This window comes from Ranitomeya imitator, chromosome 6, assembly GCF_032444005.1.
Source record: "Ranitomeya imitator isolate aRanImi1 chromosome 6, aRanImi1.pri, whole genome shotgun sequence".
In the NCBI taxonomy this organism is placed as follows: Eukaryota; Metazoa; Chordata; class Amphibia; order Anura; family Dendrobatidae; genus Ranitomeya; species Ranitomeya imitator.
The window spans coordinates 564,486,770-564,510,172 of NC_091287.1; the positions used below are offsets into that span (position 1 = coordinate 564,486,770).

General features: G+C 50.7%; 1 protein-coding gene across 1 annotated transcript in view; it reads right to left on the reverse strand.

Annotated features, from left to right (window-relative positions):
- Positions 1-3,287: 3,287 nt before the first annotated feature.
- The window catches only part of LOC138643503 (zinc finger protein 585A-like), a 54,367-nt gene continuing 34,251 nt past the window's right edge, over positions 3,288-23,403 (reverse strand). The window contains exons 6-9 of the mRNA XM_069732401.1: positions 9,464-9,607; positions 5,252-5,425; positions 5,055-5,178; positions 3,288-4,676 (exon numbers count right to left, since the gene is read on the reverse strand). Coding sequence (XP_069588502.1) covers positions 3,682-4,676; positions 5,055-5,178; positions 5,252-5,425; positions 9,464-9,607 — 1,437 coding nt within the window. The 3' untranslated portion in view covers positions 3,288-3,681. The remainder of the gene's footprint in view (positions 4,677-5,054; positions 5,179-5,251; positions 5,426-9,463; positions 9,608-23,403) is intronic.

Here is a 23,403-nt window from a genome sequence, read left to right on the forward strand (position 1 = left end):
ACAACCCCTGAGCTGCCAGAAACACAGAAATCGCTGAAAAGTGACCCATTCTCCAAGTTACATGTGGGAGCAGTGATGGTTTTGAGCTCACCTGTGTTTTCTAGGAATTAATGTTCAGTGGATTTGCAGGGAGAACTTTGCAAATCTGCTCTTCTCTTGCCTCAGACATTGTGTGCAGCTTGTGCTTCTAGAGATCTCATGCTTCTGGAGATCTTGTGCTTCTGGAGATCTCGTGTATTTGGAGATTCGCGCCCCATAAAATGTTAAACCGGATTTCCAGGACTTTTATAATTCATGACCTCAGTGCGAAGTCAGAGGTGGTCCAGCACCGCAACGATCAGCTGAAAGCTGCTTCAGACAAGGCCCAAACTAAGCAATGTATGGGAGGACACGGCAGCCCCGCACATTGGTGGCCACTGCCACATACTGTAGTACATTCACTTCCATGGGAGACCACGTGCAGCACTCGTCTGCGGCCAATAAGCAATGTATGAAGTTGTTGTGTTCTGCCCGAACATCATTCAGTTCCGGATGCTGCTGGAGCAGTTTTCAGCTGACCGCCAGGTGTGACGGCAGTCGGACCCCCACCACTTCATGTCGATGACCATTTACTTTAACGTGAGAAATAATAGAGCACAACAGCTGGATCAGGATGCACTAGACAGATGTAGCAGAGCGGAGTGTGTCATCAACTCCACACCATCTACATCTTGTGGCGCACAGCAGACTGTATATATGTATAGCACTAATAGTTCCCTCTAGCACAGCTCCCATGATGTCCCAGTCTGTGCGGCAGCCCCCACACTTTGCTCTGCATATTACCTTTTAGCTCCAGTGACATCAGGAGGACAGGATAACGCAGGGATAGCTGAGCATAGTATAGGTATGAGCTCAGCAGAGGAGCGTCCCGCAGACTGAATGATTTGCTTATTCTCCTGAGCTTTACTGATCAGACAGGTTAGTGTCTGCAAGGAGAGAAAGCATTGCTTGGCCATGTAATATGAACACTGCTGTCAGTTGAAGAGGGGAGGCGCAGCTTTCTGAGCGCTCTCCCACATCACAGCATTGTGGCTCTGGCACTGCGGGAGCCGGGTGGGAATAGCTGCCTTCTAACTATAGCACACAAACACTTTTCAGCAAGATTTGTTTCTTGCTAAAAAGTGCATCTTATCATCCAAAATATACTGCAGTTGTTATTTTTTGGGAGCGATGTTGTTCCAGAGGTTTTGAGCTAATAATGTGTAAAATGTTTTGTCAGCAAGAGATCACTAGAGGACCAGGTGTTTAGTGCCTCCTAGTCAACTTGCTCTGTGAAAACTAAAAAAATAAATCCCTCATAAAATTATTAGTGACAAAATATCTTAGTTATATTTTTTTCCTGCTTTTTTTTTTTCTTAAAGGGAACCTGTCACCTGAATTTGGCGGTACTGGTTTTGGGTCATATGGGCGGAGTTTTCGGGTGTGTGATTCACCCTTTGCTTACCCACTGGCTGCATGCTGGCCGAAATATTGGATTGAAGTTCATTCTCTGTCCTCCGTAGCACACGCCTGCGCAAGGCAAGATTGCCTTGTGCAGTCATGTACTACGGAGGACAGAGAATGAACTTCAATCCAATATTGCGGCCAGCATGCCGCCAGCGGGTAAGGAAAGGGTGAATCAAACACCCGAAAACTCCGCCCACATGACCCAAAACCAGTCCCGCCAAATTCAGGTGACAGGTTCCCTTTAATAGTTGGACAAGTATTGTGGTATTAGACCAGCGATCGGACCAGTGAAAGCGGAAAAAAGTAGAAAAGATGTCATCAATATCAGATGGCAGGTGGGTGTCTGACACCTGGAACCTCCAGTTACCATTTTTTGGTAGCCGAATGTAGGCAATTACAGCTCAGTTCGATGTGTAGTCGCCACTGCTGGTACTGAGGCTCCTATTATAAAAAAATAAAGACAGGAGGTGATCTGCTGTACCCGGCCGTGGCCACTACATTTTCAACAAAGCTTTGTTCATTGATAAGATCTGGCCACAAGAGCTATTACGATTTGACTCGGAGGGCCGCCAAGTGTCAGACCCCGAACAATCTGATATTGATGACCTAGGTAAATTTTTGGAAATCGATGCTCAACGCACCCTGATGCAGCTCGGCTCAATGTGAACCTTGAACCATGATACGGATCCTGAACTTTTCAGTAAACCCACTAACGGCTCAAAAAAAAAAAAAAGATGGAAAGTTTTCGAATGACCAAGCTCGGTTCTGACCCCTGTCTCGATGCTCGGAGAAAAGTGTTTGAGAGATTGGCGCTTTCTCACATTTTGGATCTACTGTGAGGCAGTGACTCATGTCACAGGTAGGGGTCGCTGTCTTCTCCCCAGGTTATGTATGCAGACGGATGAAGTCCATAGGTGTGCATTGGAGTTACGGATTTCTGACTCGGGTTTTCCATGTGGCTGTAGGCCACAGGTTTGTGTGTGTTAAAAGCCCTGAAGAGGTATGGGTGTGTCAGGTGTACGTCAGTGTCAGTCTGGTGTGTGCTGTTGTGCAGAGCAGAGGCCTGCAGAGCGCTGGCTGAGTGCATGGGAGCACAGTCCAGCAGAGCCAGCACCCAGGGCAGCTGAATAGCCTGGCACCTACAGTGTATACAGCGATGCAAGATATCCATGGTACTGGTCTCGGATGTGGACAGTCCTGTGCCCAAAAGAGACAGATGTGGACAGTCCTGTGCCCGGAGGTGAATATCCTGTGCCCGAAAGAGGACTAGCATGTGTAACGATTGCAAACAGGTGGATATGGTGCCCGGCTGCTATCTGAAGGATATCCTGGGCTGTGTACGGCTGTGTGAATAAAGAGACTGTAAAAGTCTGTGATACAGTAATGCAGGACACCCACAGGAACTAAGCAGATGGGGCTGGCGTGTGGTGTCTGCAACATATGAGGATGTATGGAGACTGTCATATGGCGTGTCGTCGCCCAGGGAAACTGGACAAGGGAAGTCTGGCCTGTTTAGGGATTGTAAATCTAAAGCCATATGATTTATATTGGTGTGAACTGAACACTGATAATATGCCCTGACGTTATATGCATTTGTGTGAATTGGACTTTAATGCTGTGAGGAAACACATTAAGAGACTTTTGTGTTGGAACTTTGTGGGTCACTGCCTCTTCACTACGTACGGTGCTACTACAATCTTACCATACCCTTCCTTTATCTTAAATCCAATAATGATGCGGCATAATGACCGGAACACAAAAGTGAGAAAGAAGCTTTTAAACAAGGTTTTCACTCGACGGTAGAAATTTCATTAGTGTTAATTTTATTTTACATACTGTATAAATGAAAATCAAAATATTAATATGTCTACAAGTATTAAAAATGCATGTTCCATGGCGACAATTCAGCTTCACGGGTTTCTCTTTACTGCTCAATAGCCACAGTACTGTTCATTCATGGTTCCTGGTCACAGTTGAACTATGGTATTTGTAGGGTGTCTAGAAGATCCAAGCTAATTCCACCCCAAAAATAATATGAATGCCTGTTTAAACAGTCTTTGAAGAACCTGTAGTGTTAATATTCTTTTTTGCTCTTCTACCATTTTCCACATAAAAAAAAAAGTTTATGGATTTTTCTATGACTTCTCTGATAAGGTTCGAAATTTGATTTCCATGTAATACATTTTCCACATAACATCAAAGCTGCTTCTCTCCTGTGTGACTTCTCTCGTGTTTACCAAGACTTGATTTACCGGCAAAACATTTTTTACATACAGAACATGAATACGGCTTCTCCCCTCTGTGTAGTCTCTCGTGTATAACAAGATTCGGTTTACTTGTGAAGCATTTTCCACATTCGGAACACGAATACGGCTTCTCTCCTGTATGAATTCTCTGGTGTTTAACAAGACGTGATTTTGTTGGAAAGCGTTTCCCACAATGTGAACATGAATGCGGCTTCTCTCCTGTGTGAATTTTTTGATGTGTAAAAAGACTTGAGTTATCTGTAAAGCACCTCCCACATACTGGACATGAATACGGCTTCTCTCCTCTGTGAATTCTGTCATGTATAAGAAGACTTGCTTTACCTGTAAAGCATTTCCCACAGAGTGAACATGAATATGGCTTCTCTCCTGTGTGAGATCTCTCATGTTTAACAAGATTTGGTTTATGTATAAAACATTTTCCACATACTGTACATGGAAATGGCTTCACTCCTTTGTGAAGTTTCTGATGACTTACAAGACTTGATCTATCCGTAAAGCGTTTCTCACATTCTGGACATGAAAACGGCTTCTCTCCGGTGTGAATTCTCTCATGTGTAACAAGATTTGCTTTTTCTGTAAAGCATTTCCCACATACGGAACATGAATACGGCCTCTCTCCTGTGTGGATTTTCTCATGTCTAACAAGGTGTGCTTTACTTCTAAAACTTTTCCCGCAATCTGAACAAGAATACGGCTTCTCTCCTGTGTGAATTTTCTGATGATTAGCAAGAATATATTTTGTTGTAAAATATTTCCCGCATTGTAAACATGGATACAGCTTCTCTCCTATATGCCTTCTTTCACATATAACAAGGGTTGATTTATGGGGAAACAATTTCCCATGCTGTGAATAGGAATATCTTCCCGAGGAGTGCTGCGTAATAGCTTCATCTTCTAATTTATAAGATTTCTTACTGGGATTTTCTGTTCAGATAATAAATGAATGATAAATTCAAAAAGCAAAGGGGAAAGGAAGTGGCTGATAAGTGGAGAAAGAAGATGCATTCTCTGATAAAATACAAAGATTCTAATATATATTAGCTTCGACTAATGATTTATGCAAAGTTTGGTGACTGTATAGAGGGCACTCGGGAGCTGAGCTCCCTACACACGTGGCTGATGTCGGCTATATTACCTAGCAGCGGCTGTTAACCATTTAGATGCTGCAGTTAATGCAGCACAGACAGAGATGAAGTCGCCTCACCCAAAGGGTTTTTAGGATCCACCTCTTCAGGAGAGACAAAGCAGGCTTCAGTATGGATGCCATCCCTGGCCAACAGTAATGATCAAGCATCTCCTTACCTGGTGATGTGCGGGGCTGGTCGTCCTCCATCATGACGTCCTCGTACAGATCCTTGTGTCCTTCTAGATACTCCCACTCCTCCATGGAGAAATAGACGGCGACATCCTGACACCTTACAGGAACCTGACACATACAATGATACCATCATTACCCAGAATCCTCCAGTGCCGCTACCGTATAATGTCCCAGCAGTCACCTCTCCGGTCAGCAGCTCAATGATCTTGTTGGTCAGTTCTAGGATCTTTTTATTGCTCCTCTCATGTACTGGGGAGTGCGGGGGAGGATCCTTGATGAGGCTCCGCCCTCCTGACTCATTGAGACGACTGTCGGGAGTCACACAGTCACTTGTCTTCTTCACTATTGTATAATCCTGTGTGTGGAGACATTATTGTTATAGACACCATATAAAGGTGATGTCCCATAATAGAGGACTACAATCTGCCTCCTTCCACCCAATCTTCCCCTATCAACCTACAATCTAGTAATGGAAACATCTCCGCTACCCTGACATTGTGGAGGATGTCCACCACCGCTCTAGATGGAGACCTAATCTCCTTAATTCCGCACCATTATACTATGTTCGGTGATTAAACTTCTTGCCTTAGAAAAAATCTGAACGAGAGATCGACAGCCGCCATCAAATCCGACAGCTTGTGTAGGACACGGAGGAGCCGCCCACCCACTACCAAGCCGGGAAAGGAGAAAAGTCCGTCGAGTTCTATTGATTCTGTACAGTCGATTCCAAGCTCCTGCCATCAGCTCCTCATTCCTGGTTGTTAACCTGTAATTTCCTACTAGTTGCTGATGTTTGTGCCATATAAAGATTATCATCCAGAGGACGGCAAACTTTCATGATCGACAAACCCAATTTTCTTCGACATAAAGGAAAACAAATTTCTGACTTTAAACTTGTTGCTGTCACTTGGTGTTACGCCCGCTGAGGAAGGAGATCATCCGAAACGTGCGTCGGGGTGAGTGCGCGGACCCCGGGAACCCGTATACCTACACCGCTGTTAAGGTAATGTTTATCCCATCGGCTATTAATCTGTCCCTTAGGAGTTTTCACATGCACAGCTAGGAAATGTGGCTGACAAGGAGAGAGATGATGCCGACGCTGTTGGCTATGACCAAACATCACAGTGCAGGGCGGAGAATGAAACAACGGGGCCCTTATTCACACTGGTGACAATGGCACGCTGCATGCTTGGCTGCTTACACGGTAACCTGCACACTGTTAGTATCACGCAAAGGAATGACTGTTACATAGCCATGCTGTTAGACCCTCATTACAAAAACAAAATGGGGGGGATTTTTTCCTGCTTCTGATGCAGAGGCATGAGCTTATTACCAGGAAAGGCTCACTTATGAGGTTCTCGAAGCTTTCACCGAGCAGACACCTGCTGGATGCACATACGGCAGGGAGGCTCCAGCCAATACAATGGAAATCAGAGCATGAACCAGATGTTTATAGTCGCTGAGCCAACCTGACGCACAACATGAAATGGTGCAGCCGTACATGAACCTTTCTCTAGCACAAATTGACCCCAGGGACTTCTGGGTCAGAAGAATAGACTAATGGCAGGAAATGGTCTAGTTTGCCATTAGTGTTCTATGTTATCCACTCCATTGCACTGGGATTAGATCTGCCATTATTGACAATGGAGACTGGCAATTTATAACTGGCAAATTAATGCCACTGCACAACTGTTCATCATGTTCCATACTGTACTGTTACCAGTGCTATTGCCTATACACAGCCAACATCTCCTGCCTGTCCATTTTGTCAAAAACTAAACTGCTGCCACTTCCGGCCTCACTACACAGCGGCACATCTCCTGCCTGTCCATCATGTTCCATACTGCACTGCTACCACTCACTACAGAGCTGCACATCTCCTGCCTGTCCATCATGTTCCATACTGTACTGGTACCACTGTCACTACACAGCTGCACATCTCCTGCCTGTCCATCATGTTCCATACTGCACTGCTACCACTCACTACAGAGCTGCATATCTCCTGCCTGTCCATCATGTTCCAAACTGTACTACTACCACTGTCACTACACAGCTGCACATCTCCTGCCTGTCCATCATGTTCCATACTACTGTACTGCTACCACTGTCACTACACAGCTGCACATCTCCTGCCTGTCCATCATGTTCCATACTGCACTGCTACCACTCACTACAGAGCTGCATATCTCCTGCCTGTCCATCATGTTCCATACTGTACTACCACTGTCACTACACAGCTGCACATCTCCTGCCTGTCCGTCATGTTCCATACTGCACAGCTGCTACCACTGTCACTACAGAACTGCATATCTCCTGCCTGTCCGTCATGTTCCATACTGTACTGCTACCACTGTCACTACACAGCCGCACATCTCCTGCCTGTCCGTCATGTTCCATACTGTACTGCTACCACTGTCACTACACAGCTGCACATCTCCTGCCTGTCCGTCATGTTCCATACTGTACTGCTACCAGTGTCACTACACAGCTGCACATCTCCTGCCTGTCCATCATGTTCCATACTGTACTGCTACCACTGTCACTACACAGCTGCACATCTCCTGCCTGTCCATCATGTTCCATACTGTACTGCTGCTACCACTGTCACTACACAGCGGCACATCTCCTGCCTGTCCATCATGTTCCATACTGTACTGCTGCTACCACTGTCACTACAGAGCTGCACATCTCCTGCCTGTCCATCATGTTCCATACTGTACTGCTACCACTGTCACTACACAGCTGCACATCTCCTGCCTGTCCATCATGTTCCATACTGTACTGCTGGGAAGGAATCCTACTCTGCACAGGGTAAATATCAGACCAATCCTGAAACTGTTCTTAATAAAAGGCTCATATTTTATGAAAGAAAAAGCATATTGCTTCTTCACTTTCTAAACACACATACCTGTCACTGATCCCCCCAATCGGTTGTAATGAGGAAGCTATTTGCATAGACCCTGTATATGTATAAACACCGATAGACATCTTCCCCCAAAAGAGATTATTTTTGGACTGATTTTTAATTTCAAAGGACAACAAGCCTTACTGCAGTGTTATTACAGAGGTCGCTGACTTCCATACTTCATCTGTGTACTCACTGCCATATATACTGATGACACTGACATTACTAAGGACAATCTTACATTATGGAGCACTTAATTCATGCAGAATCGAACCGGAAATGCTTTTCAGGACATTTGCTCATCTCTATTCCTGATCCTACTGAACTCAGGGATTCATCATGACAACTTTCTGGAGCAGCAAGCTATGTATTCTCACTACTCTTACAGTAAAGAATTACCGTATATACTCGAGTATAAGGCTTCTTTCACACTAGCGTCGGCCCGCCCCGCTGACGCGCGTTGTGAAAGTAGTGCCCGACGTGGGCAGCGGAAGCAGTTTTACAACGCTTCCGCTGCCCCATTGTAATGTCCGGGGAGGAGGGGGCGGACACGACGTGCAAAAAAAACGTTACATGTTTGTCATTGTTCTGACAATGTTGCATTGCGGTCTGATGCATCTGCATCACATATTGTATGTTTTTATGGTTCCTTGCTGCATGCCAGTGAATATGCCCTATTCAAAGATGGCCACGGTTGTTGTTCGCGCATGCGCAGTTGCGTCGTTCCTGTCTTCGGCTTTTGCGGTGTCTTGTGGGGCGGATCACATGGGGCCCCGTGTGTTTCCGGTCCCGCAGGCCGGATGCAGGAGGATGCGACGCGCCAGGGAGCGCGATCACCGCTACTTCCGGGCAAAAAGGTATTTAATCTGTGCCCCCCATCATCGGGCACACCCCCTGAGGAAGGTAGTCACGGAAACGCGCGTCGGGGTGGACGGGATTGGTGTGCACGGGCATTGTGACTCTCCATCGTGGTATGTACTTTATCTCTCTCACATATATATATATATATATACACACAGTCACATGTATTGATGACAGGCGTCTTTACATTGTTGCATGACGCAATTGTATATTTAATACGGACTTTCTGCAGTCATTGTCCATGATTATGTAAGTGCACCCTAATCTGGTCCCTTTTTGATGTGTGTGCGGGCTTGTGTAGGGGATTTGTTTGCCTGCCATGCTGCATACCTGTGTTTTATGTTTATTTCTTAATAAAGTTTTTGTATATTTGCATTAATTGGACGTTTTTTGACTGCTTTTTTGGTGCTCTTAATTTATTCTATGTATATGTGCAGTTGTCCATATATGGTCCTAGTCTGCCTTAGTGAATATGATGGCTATACTAAAATGACAGAGTAACTAAGACAGACCATGTATTCCACTGATTTTAGGACACTGGATGGCTCCTGATACTGACAATTATGTATAATTCCCTTTCCTAGGATTCACTTTATATAATAAAGGCAGCAATATAGAAAGGTTTACCTCTCCGGTCAACAGGTAGATCATCTCCATGGTGAAGTTTAGTAATCTTTTGGTGATCTCATTCTGTTCCTTGTCCATCCTTTGTGGGTCATTCAGAAGGACTTTTGGACGGGAAAATGAGAAAACGGAATGAACCGGAGGGATCTAGTCCTGCAGGAACCTTTATGGAAAAAGGAGAGGCCCCGATTCACAGAGAGGACAACATCATGTGTGAAATGCAGAACCGCGCTTACTGAGCAGAGGAAAACAGGCTGTTGGGGGGTTTCACATGATGGATTAAATGAGCATTTCCAACATATCCACGGGCTAGGTCAGAATTGCCTGATGACTCCAACTCTGGGACTAGAACTTACTTGGTTTACGGGGATACTTCCCCCCCGCCAGGCGAGGCAGCGAATGGGGAGATGTCCAAGCCCAAGTGTGGCTAATGGAGACATGCCTGCCCCGGTACAAGAAGCCAGGAACGGGGGACTGATATTTAGGAAGAGTTGTTTCATAGTCTGTTTTCCTGCAGAGCGGCATCTAGAGAAGCACTGGATGGTCGGAAAATAAAAAACACATTTCTAGGGAGGATGTGAGGGCTGAGGCTTATTTTTAGTAAGGAGAGCTCATGCCTTCAGCAGTCTGAGAAATAAACGCGTCCAACCTAGGAGCATAGTGACAAGATGGCCTGTGAGAGAACGCTTTGAAGCTGGGTCGGCTGCGGAGACTTTCAGGACTTCTCTGCACAGGACGGTTGATGGGTAGGATTCACCAACTTATTTCTGAAAAACTGCAGACAATATGCCCCGGTGCATCTAACGTGCACACAATGTGACGGCTTCACTGAGCCAGGTGGGCGCACAGACCGGCCTGATGGCCACACCACCACCGGCCTCAATGACTGACAAGCATCCAAGGATAACGCCAGCCCAAGTCTACCTTGGGAGAAGACCACTTGGTTCACCGAGCTTACAAAGTACATACATCTGTTCAGATGCTGGGGAATGAGAAATACCGGGCAGGGTGCGTCCACCCCTCAGAGTGAAGATCAAAGTCAGAATCTTTACAAAAGACAGAGCTTCTAGATCTACGAGAGGAGAAAACCCCTCAGGTAGCGAAAAGTCAAAGACCCTTGATCAGGGGCATCGACCAGACTGTCAAAATGAGGAAATCACCATAACAACCAATATGGAGTTCTGGCCAAGATCAAGGTCCAAATCAAAAACCTCCTCAACCAGAAAAGGCCTCGTCTTCTTCAGGTGTCACAGGAAGAGAAGTGTCAAAGGATGCAGTGAAGGAGAGGAGCAGCCATTGTCACTGAGGTTCTAGAGGGTGACTGGTTTGTTAGACGTCCCAGGAAGCCCCACACGGCACAGGACTATGATAAGGTCAGTCACGACTAGTGACAATGTGCGCTTAGTCCAGCTCGGAGGGGTCAGGACTTGGGATGAGGCAGAACAATGAGTTACAGTCTGGAGTCAGCCAGACAGGGGGCAGTTGGTTATAGCACCTGTTACAAGCAAAAACAGTTCACTAAAGAGCCGGAACAGGACGCCTCGCTCCCGAGATCTGACATGTCAAGATGAAGGAATAAAACCATCCAGGAAAAGAGGGAAATTCCCTAATATTCCAGGAGGTAAATCATCCCCTGACGCTCAAGGTGAGGGGGACAGACGAGGGGGGACGGAAGAGGGCGGCGAGGGGGACGGAAGGAGGGGTGGCGAAGGGGCGTAAAAAGGGCAGCGAAGGGGACGGAAGGGGGGTGTGCTGTGAGGGGGGCGGAAAGAGGGCGGCGAGGGGGACAGAAGTGGGGGGGTGAGGGGGACGGAAGAGGGCGGTGAGGGGGACGGAAGAGGGCGGCGAGGGGGACGGAAGAGGGCGGCAAGGGGGACGGAAGAGGGCGGCAAGGGGGACGGAAGAGGGCGGCAAGGGGGACAGAGGTGGGGCGGCGAGGGGGGACGGAGGAGGGCGGCGAGGGGGACGGAGGAGGGGCGGCGAGGGGGGACGGAAGTGGGGAGGCGAGCGGGCACGGAAGGGAGGTAGGCGAGACGGACGGAAGGAGGTGAGGGGGACGGAGGGGGGGCGGAGAGAAGGACTAAAGGGGGCTTGGCAAGGAGGACGGAAGGAGGGCAGCGAGGGGAACGGAGGGGGGGACGGATGGAGGGCTGCGAGGGGGACTGAAGTAGACAGGTAAGGTACCAGTGAGGGGGCAAGAGGGGGGTGGGGGTGAGAAGTGGTGAAACATCTCACAGACCGCTGCTCTGGATGACACACCTCGCTGCTTCGGCCGCACTCTTGGGGAGATTACCCCAGATTTGGAGTTCTGGCCCTCGTTTCCCCCTTTTCCCTCCAGAGCTGCACTCTCCTTCCTCTCTCCTCCCCGGGGCTCTATGGTCCTATCACCTTCCTCATAGCCGGGGGCTGCACACCGTCACGTGATGCGGGAGATTCCTCTGCAGTTTGTTCTTTCACATCACGGTAGCGTCTAGATTGGAGTTGATTTCTTGAGGGGGAGGAGTGATTCCTTGAAATCATGATGTCACAGGAAGGGGCGGGGCCTCCTTTATTGACGAGCCGATAGCAAGAGAGGAAGCTGCTGGAGAAGAGACGCGGGAAATGAGAGGCTGCAGCATGGAGCAGTGAGGAGAGGACCGGGGGGCTGCAGCATGGAGGTGAGGAGAGGACCGGGGGGCTGCAGCATGGAGGTGAGGAGAGGACCGGGGGGCTGCAGTATGGAGCCGTGTGAGGAGAGGACCGGGGGGCTGCAGCATGGAGGTGAGGAGAGGACCGGGGGGCTGCAGTGTGGAGCCGTGTGAGGAGAGGACCGGGGGGCTGCAGCATGGAGGTGAGGAGAGGACCGGGGGGCTGCAGTGTGGAGGTGAGGAGAGGACCGGGGGGCTGCAGTATGGAGCCGTGTGAGGAGAGGACCGGGGGGCTGCAGTGTGGAGCCGTGTGAGGAGAGGACCGGGGGGCTGCAGTGTGGAGGTGAGGAGAGGACCGGGGGGCTGCAGTGTGGAGCCGTGTGAGGAGAGGACCGGGGGGGGGGCGCAGTGTGGAGCCGTGTGAGGAGAGGACCGGGGGGCTGCAGTGAGGAGAGGACCGGGGGGCTGCAGCGTGGAGCCGTGTGAGGAGAGGACCGGGGGGGGGGGCGCAGTGTGGAGCCGTGTGAGGAGAGGACCGGGGGGCTGCAGTGAGGAGAGGACCGGGGGGCCGCAGCATGGAGCCGTGTGAGGAGAGGACCGGGGGGCTGCAGCATGGAGCCGTGTGAGGAGAGGACCGGGGGGGGGGGGCGCAGTGTGGAGCCGTGTGAGGAGAGGACCGAGGGGCTGCAGTGAGGAGAGGACCGAGGGGCTGCAGTGAGGAGAGGACCGGGGGGCTGCAGCATGGAGCCGTGTGAGGAGAGGACCGGGGGGGGGGGGGGGCGCAGTGTGGAGCCATGTGAGGAGAGGACCGAGGGGCTGCAGCATGGAGCCGTGTGAGGAGAGGACCGGGGGGCTGCAGTGTGGAGAGGACCGGGGGGGGCTGCAGTGAGGAGAGGACCGGGGGGCCGCAGCATGGAGCCGTGTGAGGAGAGGACCGAGGGGCTGCAGTGTGGAGCCGTGTGAGGAGAGGACCGAGGGGGCTGCAGTATGGAGCCGTGTGAGGAGAGGACCGAGGGGCCGCAGCGTGGAGCCGTGTGAGGAGAGGACCGGGGGGCTGCAGCGTGGAGCCGTGTGAGGAGAGGACCGGGGGGGGGCGCAGTGTGGAGCCGTGTGAGGAGAGGACCGGGGGGCTGCAGCGTGGAGCCGTGTGAGGAGAGGACCGAGGGGGGCGCAGTGTGGAGCCGTGTGAGGAGAGGACCGGGGGGCTGCAGCGTGGAGCCGTGTGAGGAGAGGACCGGGGGGCTGCAGCGTGGAGCCGTGTGAGGAGAGGACCGAGGGGCCGCAGCATGGAGCCGTGTGAGGAGAGGACCGGGGGGCTGCAGCGTGGAGCCGTGTGAGGAGAGGACCGGGGGGGGGGGGGGCGCAGTGTGGAGCCGTGTGAGGAGAGGACCGAGGGGCCGCAGTGTGAGGAGAGGACCGGGGGGCTGCAGCGTGGAGCCGTGTGAGGAGAGGACCGAGGGGCTGCAGTGAGGAGAGGACCGAGGGGCCGCAGCATGGAGCCATGTGAGGAGAGGACCGAGGGGCTGCAGTGAGGAGAGGACTGGGGGGCTGCAGCGTGGAGCCGTGTGAGGAGAGGACCGGGGGGCTGCAGCATGGAGCAGTGTGGAGAGGACCGGGGGGCCGCAGCATGGAGCCGTATGTGGAGAGGACCGGGGGGGGCTGCAGTGAGGAGAGGACCGGGGGGCCGCAGCATGGAGCCGTGTGAGGAGAGGACCGAGGGGCTGCAGTGTGGAGCCGTGTGAGGAGAGGACCGAGGGGCTGCAGTGTGGAGCCGTGTGAGGAGAGGACTGAGGGGCTGCAGTGTGGAGCAGTGTGAGGAGAGGACCGGGGGACGAGCGTGGAGCCGTGTGAGGAGAGGACTGGGGGGCTGCAGCGTTGAGCCGTGTGAGGAGAGGACCGGGGGGCTGCAGCGTGGAGCTGTGAGGAGAGGACCGGGGGGCTGCAGCGTGGAGCCGTGTGAGAGGACCGGGGGGCTGCAGCGTGGAGCCGTGTGAGGAGAGGACCGGGGGGCTGCAGCGTGGAGCCGTGTGAGGAGAGGACCGAGGGGCTGCGCTATGGAGCCGTGTGAGGAGAGTATCGAGGGGCTGCACTATGGAGCCTTGTGAGGAGAGGACTGAGGGGCCGCAGCGTGGAGCCATGTGTAGAGGACCGAGGGGCTGCAGCATGGAGCATTGTGAGAAGAGGACCAAGGGGCTGCACTATGGAGCCGTGTGAAGAGAGGACCGAGGAGCCGCAGCATGGTGCAGTGTGAGGAGAGGACTGTGGGGCCGCACCATGGAGCTGTGTGAGGAGAGGACTCGGGCGGCACCATGGAGCCTTGTACAAGGGAATGTGGATGCAGGAATCGGTTTGAGTGCTCTGAGGTTGTAATTTGCTGTGAGAAAGCATGGGGTATGTAGAGGGGCATCCAGGGGGTTGGTGTGATGGGTCTTGTAGAGGGGGCATGGGGCATCCAGGGTGCTGTGTGGATGGTGTGAGGGGGCATAGGGTATGTAGAGGGGCATCCAGGGGGCTGGTGTGAGGGGGCATGGGGTATGTAGAGGAGCATCCAGGGTGCCTTGTGGCTGTTGTGAGGAGGCATGGGGTACGTAGAGGGGCATCCAGGGGGCTGGTGTGAGGGGGCATGGGGTATGTAGAGGGGCATCCAGGGGGCTGGTGTGAGGGGGCATGGGGTATGTAGAGGGGTATCCAGGGCGCCTTGTGGCTGTTGTGAGGGGGCATGGGATATGTAGAGGGGCGTCCAGGGGGCTGATGTGAGGGGGCATGGGGTATGTAGAGGGGCATCCAGGGTGCCTTGTGGCTGTTGTGAATGGGCATGGGGTATGTAGAAGGGCATCCAGGGGGCTGGTGTGAGGGGGCATGGGGTATGTAGAGGGGCATCCAGGGTGCCTTGTGGCTGTTGTGAGGAGGCATGGGGTATGTAGAGGGGCATCCAGGGGGCTGGTGTGAGGGGGCATGGGGTATGTAGAGGGGCATCCAGGGTGCCTTGTGGCTGTTGTGAGGAGGCATGGGGTATGTAGAGGGGCATCCAGGGTGCCTTGTGGCTGTTGTGAGGAGGCATGGGGTATTTAGAGGGGCATCCAGGGTGCCTTTTGGCTGGTGTGAGGGGCATGGGGTATGTAGAGGGGCATCCAGGGGGCTGGTGTGAGGGGGCATGGGGTATGTAGAGGGGTATCCAGGGCGCCTTGTGGCTGTTGTGAGGGGGCATGGGATATGTAGAGGGGCGTCCAGGGGGCTGGTGTGAGGGGGCATGGGGTATGTAGAGGGGCATCCAGGGTGCCTTGTGGCTGTTGTGAGGGGGCATGGGGTTTGTAGGTATGTGCACACGTTGCATATCTGCCTGTGGAATTTTCTGTGCAGATTCTGCATCTCTTGGCAGAAAAATCTGTGCAGATTTGATGCTGATTTTCATGTGGCTTTGTGTGCGTTTTAATAAAGATCTATTATTTAACCAAAAAAAAAAAAAGAATTGTGATGTCATTTCTTGTTCAACCTTTTCCTTTATATACTCCATTGAAGAATAATGTTTACACACACATAGATAATAGATAAATCTATAGATAGATATATAGATAATACCAAGCCCGGTGCTTAGTAATGAACATAATAAAATGATACATAGAGAGTTAATCCGACCTGTGCCAATCCGACCTATGACGCCTATGTGGCGTCATAGCAGGATCGCGTTCCTGCAGATCGGGTGAAAGGGTTAACTGAAAATTGGTGAAATATTACAATCCAGCCATGGCCGATGCTGCAATATCATCGGCCACGGCTGGAGACCCCGATCTGCCTGCCCCCTCCACTGACTGACAGCGGCGATCCGCCGCCATCAGTCTTCTCTCTGCCTGCGCCCTCCCGCTGTCCGTTCCCACCCCCCCCATACTTACCAAGTCCCGGTGTCCCTCCGGGTGTCCGTCCGTCTTCTCCATGGGCGCCGCCATCTTCCAAAAGGGCAGGCACATGTGCAGTGCGCCCACCGAATCGGCCGGCAGATTCATTCCAGGTACATTTTGATCACTGTGATACAACCTATCACAGTGATCAAAATAAAAAAAATAAGTAACACCCCCCCCCCCCCCCTTTATCACCCCCATAGGTAGGCAAAATGATAAAATAAAGAAAATACCGGGCAGAAACACTGCGTTGTATGTTCCGCAGCATGTCAATTCATTGTGCGGATTCCGCAGCGTTTTACACCTGTTCGTCAATAGGAATCTGCAGGTGAAAGGCACACAGAAAACATTGTAAATCCACAAGTAAAATGCAGTGCGTTTTGCCTGCGGATTTTTCAAACACTGTGCGGATCCGCAATGTGGGCACTTAGGGTTAGGGTTGGAACTAGAGTTAGGGTTGGAGTTAGGGTTAGGCTTGTGGTTAGGGTTAGGGGTGTGTTAGGGTTAGAGTTATGGTTGGTATTAGGGTTAGGGGTGTGTTAGGTTTGGGATTAGGGTTACGGGTGTGTTGGAGTTAGAATTGACAGGTTTCCACTGTTTAGGCACATCAGGGGCTCTCCAAACGCGACATGGCGCCACCATTGATTCCAGCCAATCTTGCATTCAAAAAGTCAAATGGTGCTCCCTCCCTTCCGAGCTCCGATGTGCGCCCAAACAGTGGTTTACCCAAACATGGGGCATACGCCTACTACCCCTCTTAGCTCCTCAACCCTGCTCCTTAAAAACCAGCTTCTCCACCATGACAGAAGATCAGCTCTCCACCCTCCTTTCAAGATCACACCTCACCACCTGCACGCTTGACCCGCTCCCATCCCACCTCATCCCTAACCTTTCCACGGTCTTCATCCCAACCCTAACGCACCTCTTCAACCTCTCACTCACAACAGGTGTCTTTCCCTCATCCTTCAAGCATGCCAAGATCACACCCATCCTCAAAAAGCCCTCCCTCGACCCATCCTCTGTGTCTAGCTATCGCCCGATATCTCTTCTCCCTTATGCCTCCAAATTGCTGGAGCAACACGTCCATCTTGAACTGTCCTCCCACTTCTCCTCCTGCTCCCTCTTTGATCGGTTACAATCCGGCTTCCGTTCCCATCACTCAACTGAAACTACCCTAACTAAAGTCACCAATGACCTACTAACTGCCAGGAGCAAGCGACACTACTCTGTCCTCCTTCTCCTGGACCTGTCTTCCGCCTTTGACACTGTAGACCACTCCCTTTTGCTACAAATCCTCTCATCTCTTGGCATCACAGACTTGGCCCTTTCCTGGATCTCGTCATATCTGACAGACCGAACATTCAGTGTCTCCCTCCCCCACACCACCTCCTCACTTTGCCCCTTGTCAGTCTGTGTTCCTCAAGGCTCTGTTCTAGGACCCCTACTCTTCTCCATCTACACTTTCGGCCTGGGACAGCTCATAGTATCCCACGGTTTGCAGTACCATCTTTACGCTGATGACACGCAGATCTACCTCTCCGGACCTGACCTCTCCTCCTTGCTTACCAAAATCCCGCACTGTCTGCCATTTCAGCCTTCTTTTCTGCTCGCTTTCTACAACTGAACATGGACAAAACAGAATTCATCATCTTTCCCCCATCTCACTCTACCCCTCCACCAGACCTATCCATCAATGTCAATGGCTGCTCACTATCCCCAGTCCCACACGCCCGGTGCCTCGGGGTGATCCTCGACTCTGCCCTCTCTTTCAAGCCACATATCCAAGCCCTTGCCTCCTCCTGTCGTCTCAAACTCAAAAATATTTCCCGGATCCGTGCTTTCCTTGACCGCAACACTGCAAAAACGCTAGTGCATGCCCTTATCTCCCGCCTCGACTACTGCAACCTCCTACTCTCTGGACTCCCCTCTAGCACTCTGGCACCACTCCAATCCATCCTACACTCTGCTGCCCGACTAATCCACCTGTCCCCCCGCTATTCCACAGCCTCTCCCCTGTGTCAAGCCCTTCACTGGCTTCCTATCGCCCAGAGACTCCAGTTCAAAACCCTCACACTGACATACAAAGCCATCCACAACCTGTCTCCTCCATACATCTGTGACATGGTCTCCGGGTACCTACCTACACGCAACCTCCGATCCTCCCAAGACCTCCTTCTCTACTCCCCTCTCATCTTCCCATAACCGCATCCAAGAATTCTCCCGTTCTTCCCCCATACTCTGGAACTCTCTACCCCAACACATCAGACTCTCGCCTACCATAGAAACCTTCAAAAAGAACCTGAAGACTCATCTCTTCCGACAAGCCTACAGCCTGCAGTGATCCTCAACCTACTGAACAGCCGCACAGCCAGCTCTTCCCTCTCCTAGTGTATCCTCACCCACCCCCTGCAGACTGTGAGCCCTCGCGGGCAGGGTCCTCCCTCCTTATGTACTCGTGTGCCGTGTTATCTGCTCATGTTTAATGTATTTGTCTATATAATTGCCCCGTATTCACATGTAAAGCGCCATGGAATAAATGGCGCTATAAAAATGTATAATAATAATAAGTGTACTCAGGAAAAATTGCACAACAACTTTGGGGGTCTAATTTCTCCTGTTACCCTTGTGAAGAAAAAAAATGGACTAAAATTACTTTTGTGGGGAAAAAAGATTTTCTATTTTCACGGCTCTGCGTTATAAACTGTAGTGAAACACTTTGGGCTTAATAGTGCTCTCCACACATCTAGATAAGCTCTTTGGGGGTCTAGTTTCCAAAATGGGGTCACTTGTGGGGGGTTTCTACTGTTTAGATACATCAGGAGCTCTGCAATTCTGCATTGAAAAAGTCAAACGGTGCTCCTCTTCCAAGCGATGCCGTGCACCCAAACAGCGGTTTACCCCCACATATAGGGTATCGACGTACTCAAGAAAAATTGCACAACCACTTTCGTGGTCTAATTTCTCCTGTTACCCTTGTGAAAATAAGAATTTGTGGGCGAAAAGATCATTTTTGTGTAAAAAAATACGATTTTTTATTTTCACGCCTCTACGTTATAAACTTCTGTGAAGCACTTGGGGGCTCAAAGTGCTCACCACACATCAAAATAAGTTCCATAAGGGGTCTAGTTTCCAAAATGGTGTCACTTGTGGGGGGTTTCCACTAGAGTTTAGCTACTTTTACTTTTTTAGGATCGAGTCGGGTTTTGCGAAACCTTACTTTGTCAAAAGTCAGGTTGGGTGAAATCGGCCGATTATTTCGAAAAGTCGGGGGCCGATCGAAACATGAAACCCAAGCCAAGTCCATGGGGAATCAAAGTCGGCAGTGAGTGGAGGACAGGAAAACACCTACAGTGCCCATTTTAATGCCAAAAACATCAATTCTTATTACTGAAGCTTGTCAATCTTAATTTACTTTATAATAATAATTAGGCATTGAAAACGGGGTCATTTGGCTAAAGTTGTGGGGGTAGGGCTGGCTCAAGATGTTCGTGGGCCCAGGAAGCGCGGAATACGTCACGGCGGTGGAGCAGGGAGAGGTAAGTATTTTAACTTTGCAAGTGCTGTGATCCAGAGCAAGCAGGGGGGCCCACTAGTTGGCACTGGCACAGGGCCCCTCATAGTACGGCAGTGTGTTTGACGGGCGGCACCTCCCACTGTCAGATACACTTACTATGAGGGGCCCTGTGCCAGAGCCAACAAGTATGCCCCCCCCCCACCTGATGAAGGAATCTGCACTATCATCTGCACCTTCCTCTTTGTCCCCGTGTAAGGTGGTATAGTATGCGGGAAGGGGAACCTGACTTTCAGCAGGGTCAGATTCTGGCTGTGTAGAGTGCAAGGGGAATGTTGTGGTCTTTGTCAATGTACCAGCAGACTCATCTAGCAGTGGCTGGCCAATGGGCAGGACGAGGAGGAAACAGATATAGGCCCAAATAAGAAAGTAGGCTAAATCCAGTTCAAAATTGGCAACAGGACTAAACAGGCGGCATTGCTTTGCTCAGCGGAGGACAACTTTAATGAGGGCCAGACACAGTTAGGCCCAAAAAAGTAGGCTAAATGCAGTTCAAAATCTGTAACAGGACTAAACAGGCGGCATTGCTTTGTTCAGCGGAGGACAACTGTAATGAGAGGCTGACAGTTCAGTGGAGGACAGCTGTATTGAGTGGCGCAGACAGACTTAGTAGGCCTAAAATAAAAAAGGCTAAATGCAGTTCAAAATTGGTAACTGGAGTACACAGGCGACATAGCTTAGTTCAGTGGAAGACAATTGTAAGGAGTGGCACAGTCAGACTTAGTAGGCCTTAAATAAAAAAAACTAGGCTAAATGCAGTTCAAACATGGTAACAGGAGTACACAGGCGGCCTAGCTTTGTTCAGTGGAGGACAGCTGTATTGAGTGGCGCAGACAGACTTAGTAGGCCTAAAATAAAAAAGTAGGCTAAATGCAGTTCAAAATTGGTTACAGGAGTGCACAGGCGGCATTGCTTTGTTCGGTGGGGGACAACTGTAAGGAGTGGCACAGACAGACACAGGTAGTAGGCCTAAAATAAAAAAGTAGGCAAAATGCAGTTCAAAAATGGTAACAGGAGTACACAGGTGGCATAGCTTTGTTCTGTGGAGGACAGCTGTATTGAATGGCGCAGACAAAGTAGGCCCAAAATAAAAAAGTAGGCTAAATGCAGTTCAAAATTGGTAACAGGACTAAACAGGCGTCATAGCTAGGTACGGGGGTGGGCTCCTCTGCTGAGTAGCAGACAGTGGTAGTAGGCGCAAAGTATTAACTGGTCTAAATGGAGGCCAGGGCCCCTGTATATTTTAACTATCCTCTATCATTTCAACAAATTTGTATTGGCAGTGCCATTGAAGGATTTAACTGCACAGACTACACAGAAGTGGAGCAGGGAGAGGTAACTATTGCAAGTGGTAGAGCACTGTTTGAGCTGGGGGGAACACTCTCGTGAGCGGCGGTACTGGCACAGGGCCCCTCATATTACAACAGTGTGTCTGATGTTGGTTGTGCACCACCACCGTCAGCGACACTTCATTGTACTATGAGGGACCCTGTGCCAGTGCCGTCGCCCAAGAGTGGGCCCACCCACCTGTCCAGGTAAACGGACCTCGCACGGGTGCTTGCGCCAGGTGCTGACCACGGCCCTGTGGGGGGAGTCAGCCCATTTAGGGAGGTATAAAAATGGCTTATGGTGGACTTTCAGCAGCTGCAAATGGAGGAATTGGAGCAGTCAGTAAGAGGAGGCCAAAAGCAAGACATTTTTCAGGCAAGCTACGTGTCAGCAGGAGAAGGTGGGGCAAAATAATTTGAAATCCATGATTGGTTCATTTTTATGAAGGTTAGATCATCAACATTCTGGGTAGCTAGACGAGTCCTTTTTTCGGTCAGTATTGAACCAGCAGCACTGAAGACTCTTTCTGGTAGCACATTAGCAGCTGGGCAAGCGCGTTCATGTAATGCATATTCTGCCAATTCAGGCCAGGTGTCTATTTTAGATGCCCAGTAATCAAAGGGGAAAGACCTGTGAGGGAGAACATCGATAAGGGAGGAAAAATAGTTTGTAACCATACTGGACAAATGTTGTCTCCTGTCACTTTGAATCGATGCAGCAGTACCTGTCGTGTCTGCGGTCATTGCGAAATCACTCCACAACCTGGTCATAAAACCCGTCTGTCCAACGCCATTTCTGATGTGTGCACCTCTGCCATGTTGCCCCCTACAGCTCGTGTGAGAACCATCACCGCTGCTGTGTGCTGGGAATGCCTGAACCAAATGGTCTACAAGAGTTGCTTGTTTGGCGGCCAATATTTGCTCAAGGTTCTCATGTGGCATGATATTTTGTAATTTCCCTTTATATCGTGGATCCAGTAATCGTCATCGGTCATCATTTTGATAATGCGGGGGTCCCTTTTTAGGATACGCAAGGCATAGTCAGCCATGTGGGCTAATGTTCCAGGTGTCAATTCACTGCATGTGTTGTTGGGCGCAGCGTCGGCGACACAACCAACAACGCATGTACACAACGCAGCGTTTTGTGACGCATGCATTGTCATAAGATCTTACAGATCAGGAATTTCGGCGCAGGGAAAACGCTACAAGTAGCGTCCTCTGCGCCCTGTCTTGTGCATCTATATGACGCATGCGTCGTAAAATGCAGTACAACACATACCGACGTATGTCTATGCGCCCCCCATGTTAAAGATAGGGGCGCATGACGTATGCGTCGGTATGCATCGACGACGCTGCGCCCAACAACGCAAATGTGAACGTAGCCTTTCTTGCAAATCAACATCACTTGTCTCCCGCAAAAACCCTGTACCTGACCTTGCAACGCCACCAGTTTCTATTGCCCCCTGAGAAGCATCCTCCCATAAATACTCATCCCCATCATCATCCTCCTCTTCGTCCGCCACCTCGTCCAGGAGAGTTTCCTGAGCAGACAGTGGCTGACTGTCATCAAGGCTTCCTTCCTCGGCTGCAGACGCCTGCTCTTTAATGTGCGTCAAACTTTGCATCAGCAGACGCATTAGTGGAATGCTCATGCTTATGATGGCGTCGTCTGCACTTACCAGCCATGTGCATTCCTCAAAACACTGAAGGACTTGACAGATGTCTTGTAGCTTTGACTACTGCACACCAGACAACTCCATGTCTGCCATCCAACTGCCTGCCCGTGTATGTGTATCCTCCCACAAATAAATGACAGCACGCCTCTGTTCGCACAGCCTCTGAAGCATGTGCAGTGTGGAGTTCCACCTTGTTGCAACGTCGATTATTAGGCGGTGCTGGGGAAGCTTCAGCGATCACTGATGGTTCAGCATACGGCTGGAGTGTACGGGCGACCGGCGGATGTGCGAGCTAAGTCTTCGCACCTTCAGGAGCAGGGCTGGTAACTCCGGATAATTTTTCAGGAAGCACTGCACCACCAGGTTCAAGGTGTGAGCCAGGCAAGGTATGTGTTTCAGTTCTGAAATGGCTATGGCAGCCATAAAATTCCTTCCGTTATCACTGACTACCTTGCCTGCCTCAAGATGTACACTGCCCAGCCATGAATGAGTTTCTTGCTGCAAGTACTTGGCCAGTACTTCCGCGGTGTGTCTGTTGTTGCCCAAACACTTCATTTCCAACATAGCCTGCTGACGCTTACCACTAGCTGTTCCATAATGGGACACCTCGTGTGCAACACTGGCAGCTGTGGATGGAGTGGTCGTGCGACTGCGCTCTGTGGATGAGCTTTCGCTTCTGGAGGAGGGGTGGCGAACGCCTACAGCCAACTGTTTCCTAGACCGTGGGCTAGGCCCACTATGGCTGTCCCCTGTAGACCCTTCATCCACCACATTAACCCAGTGTGCCGTGATGGACACGTAACATCCCTGGCCATGCCTACTGGTCCATGCATCTGTTCTGAGGT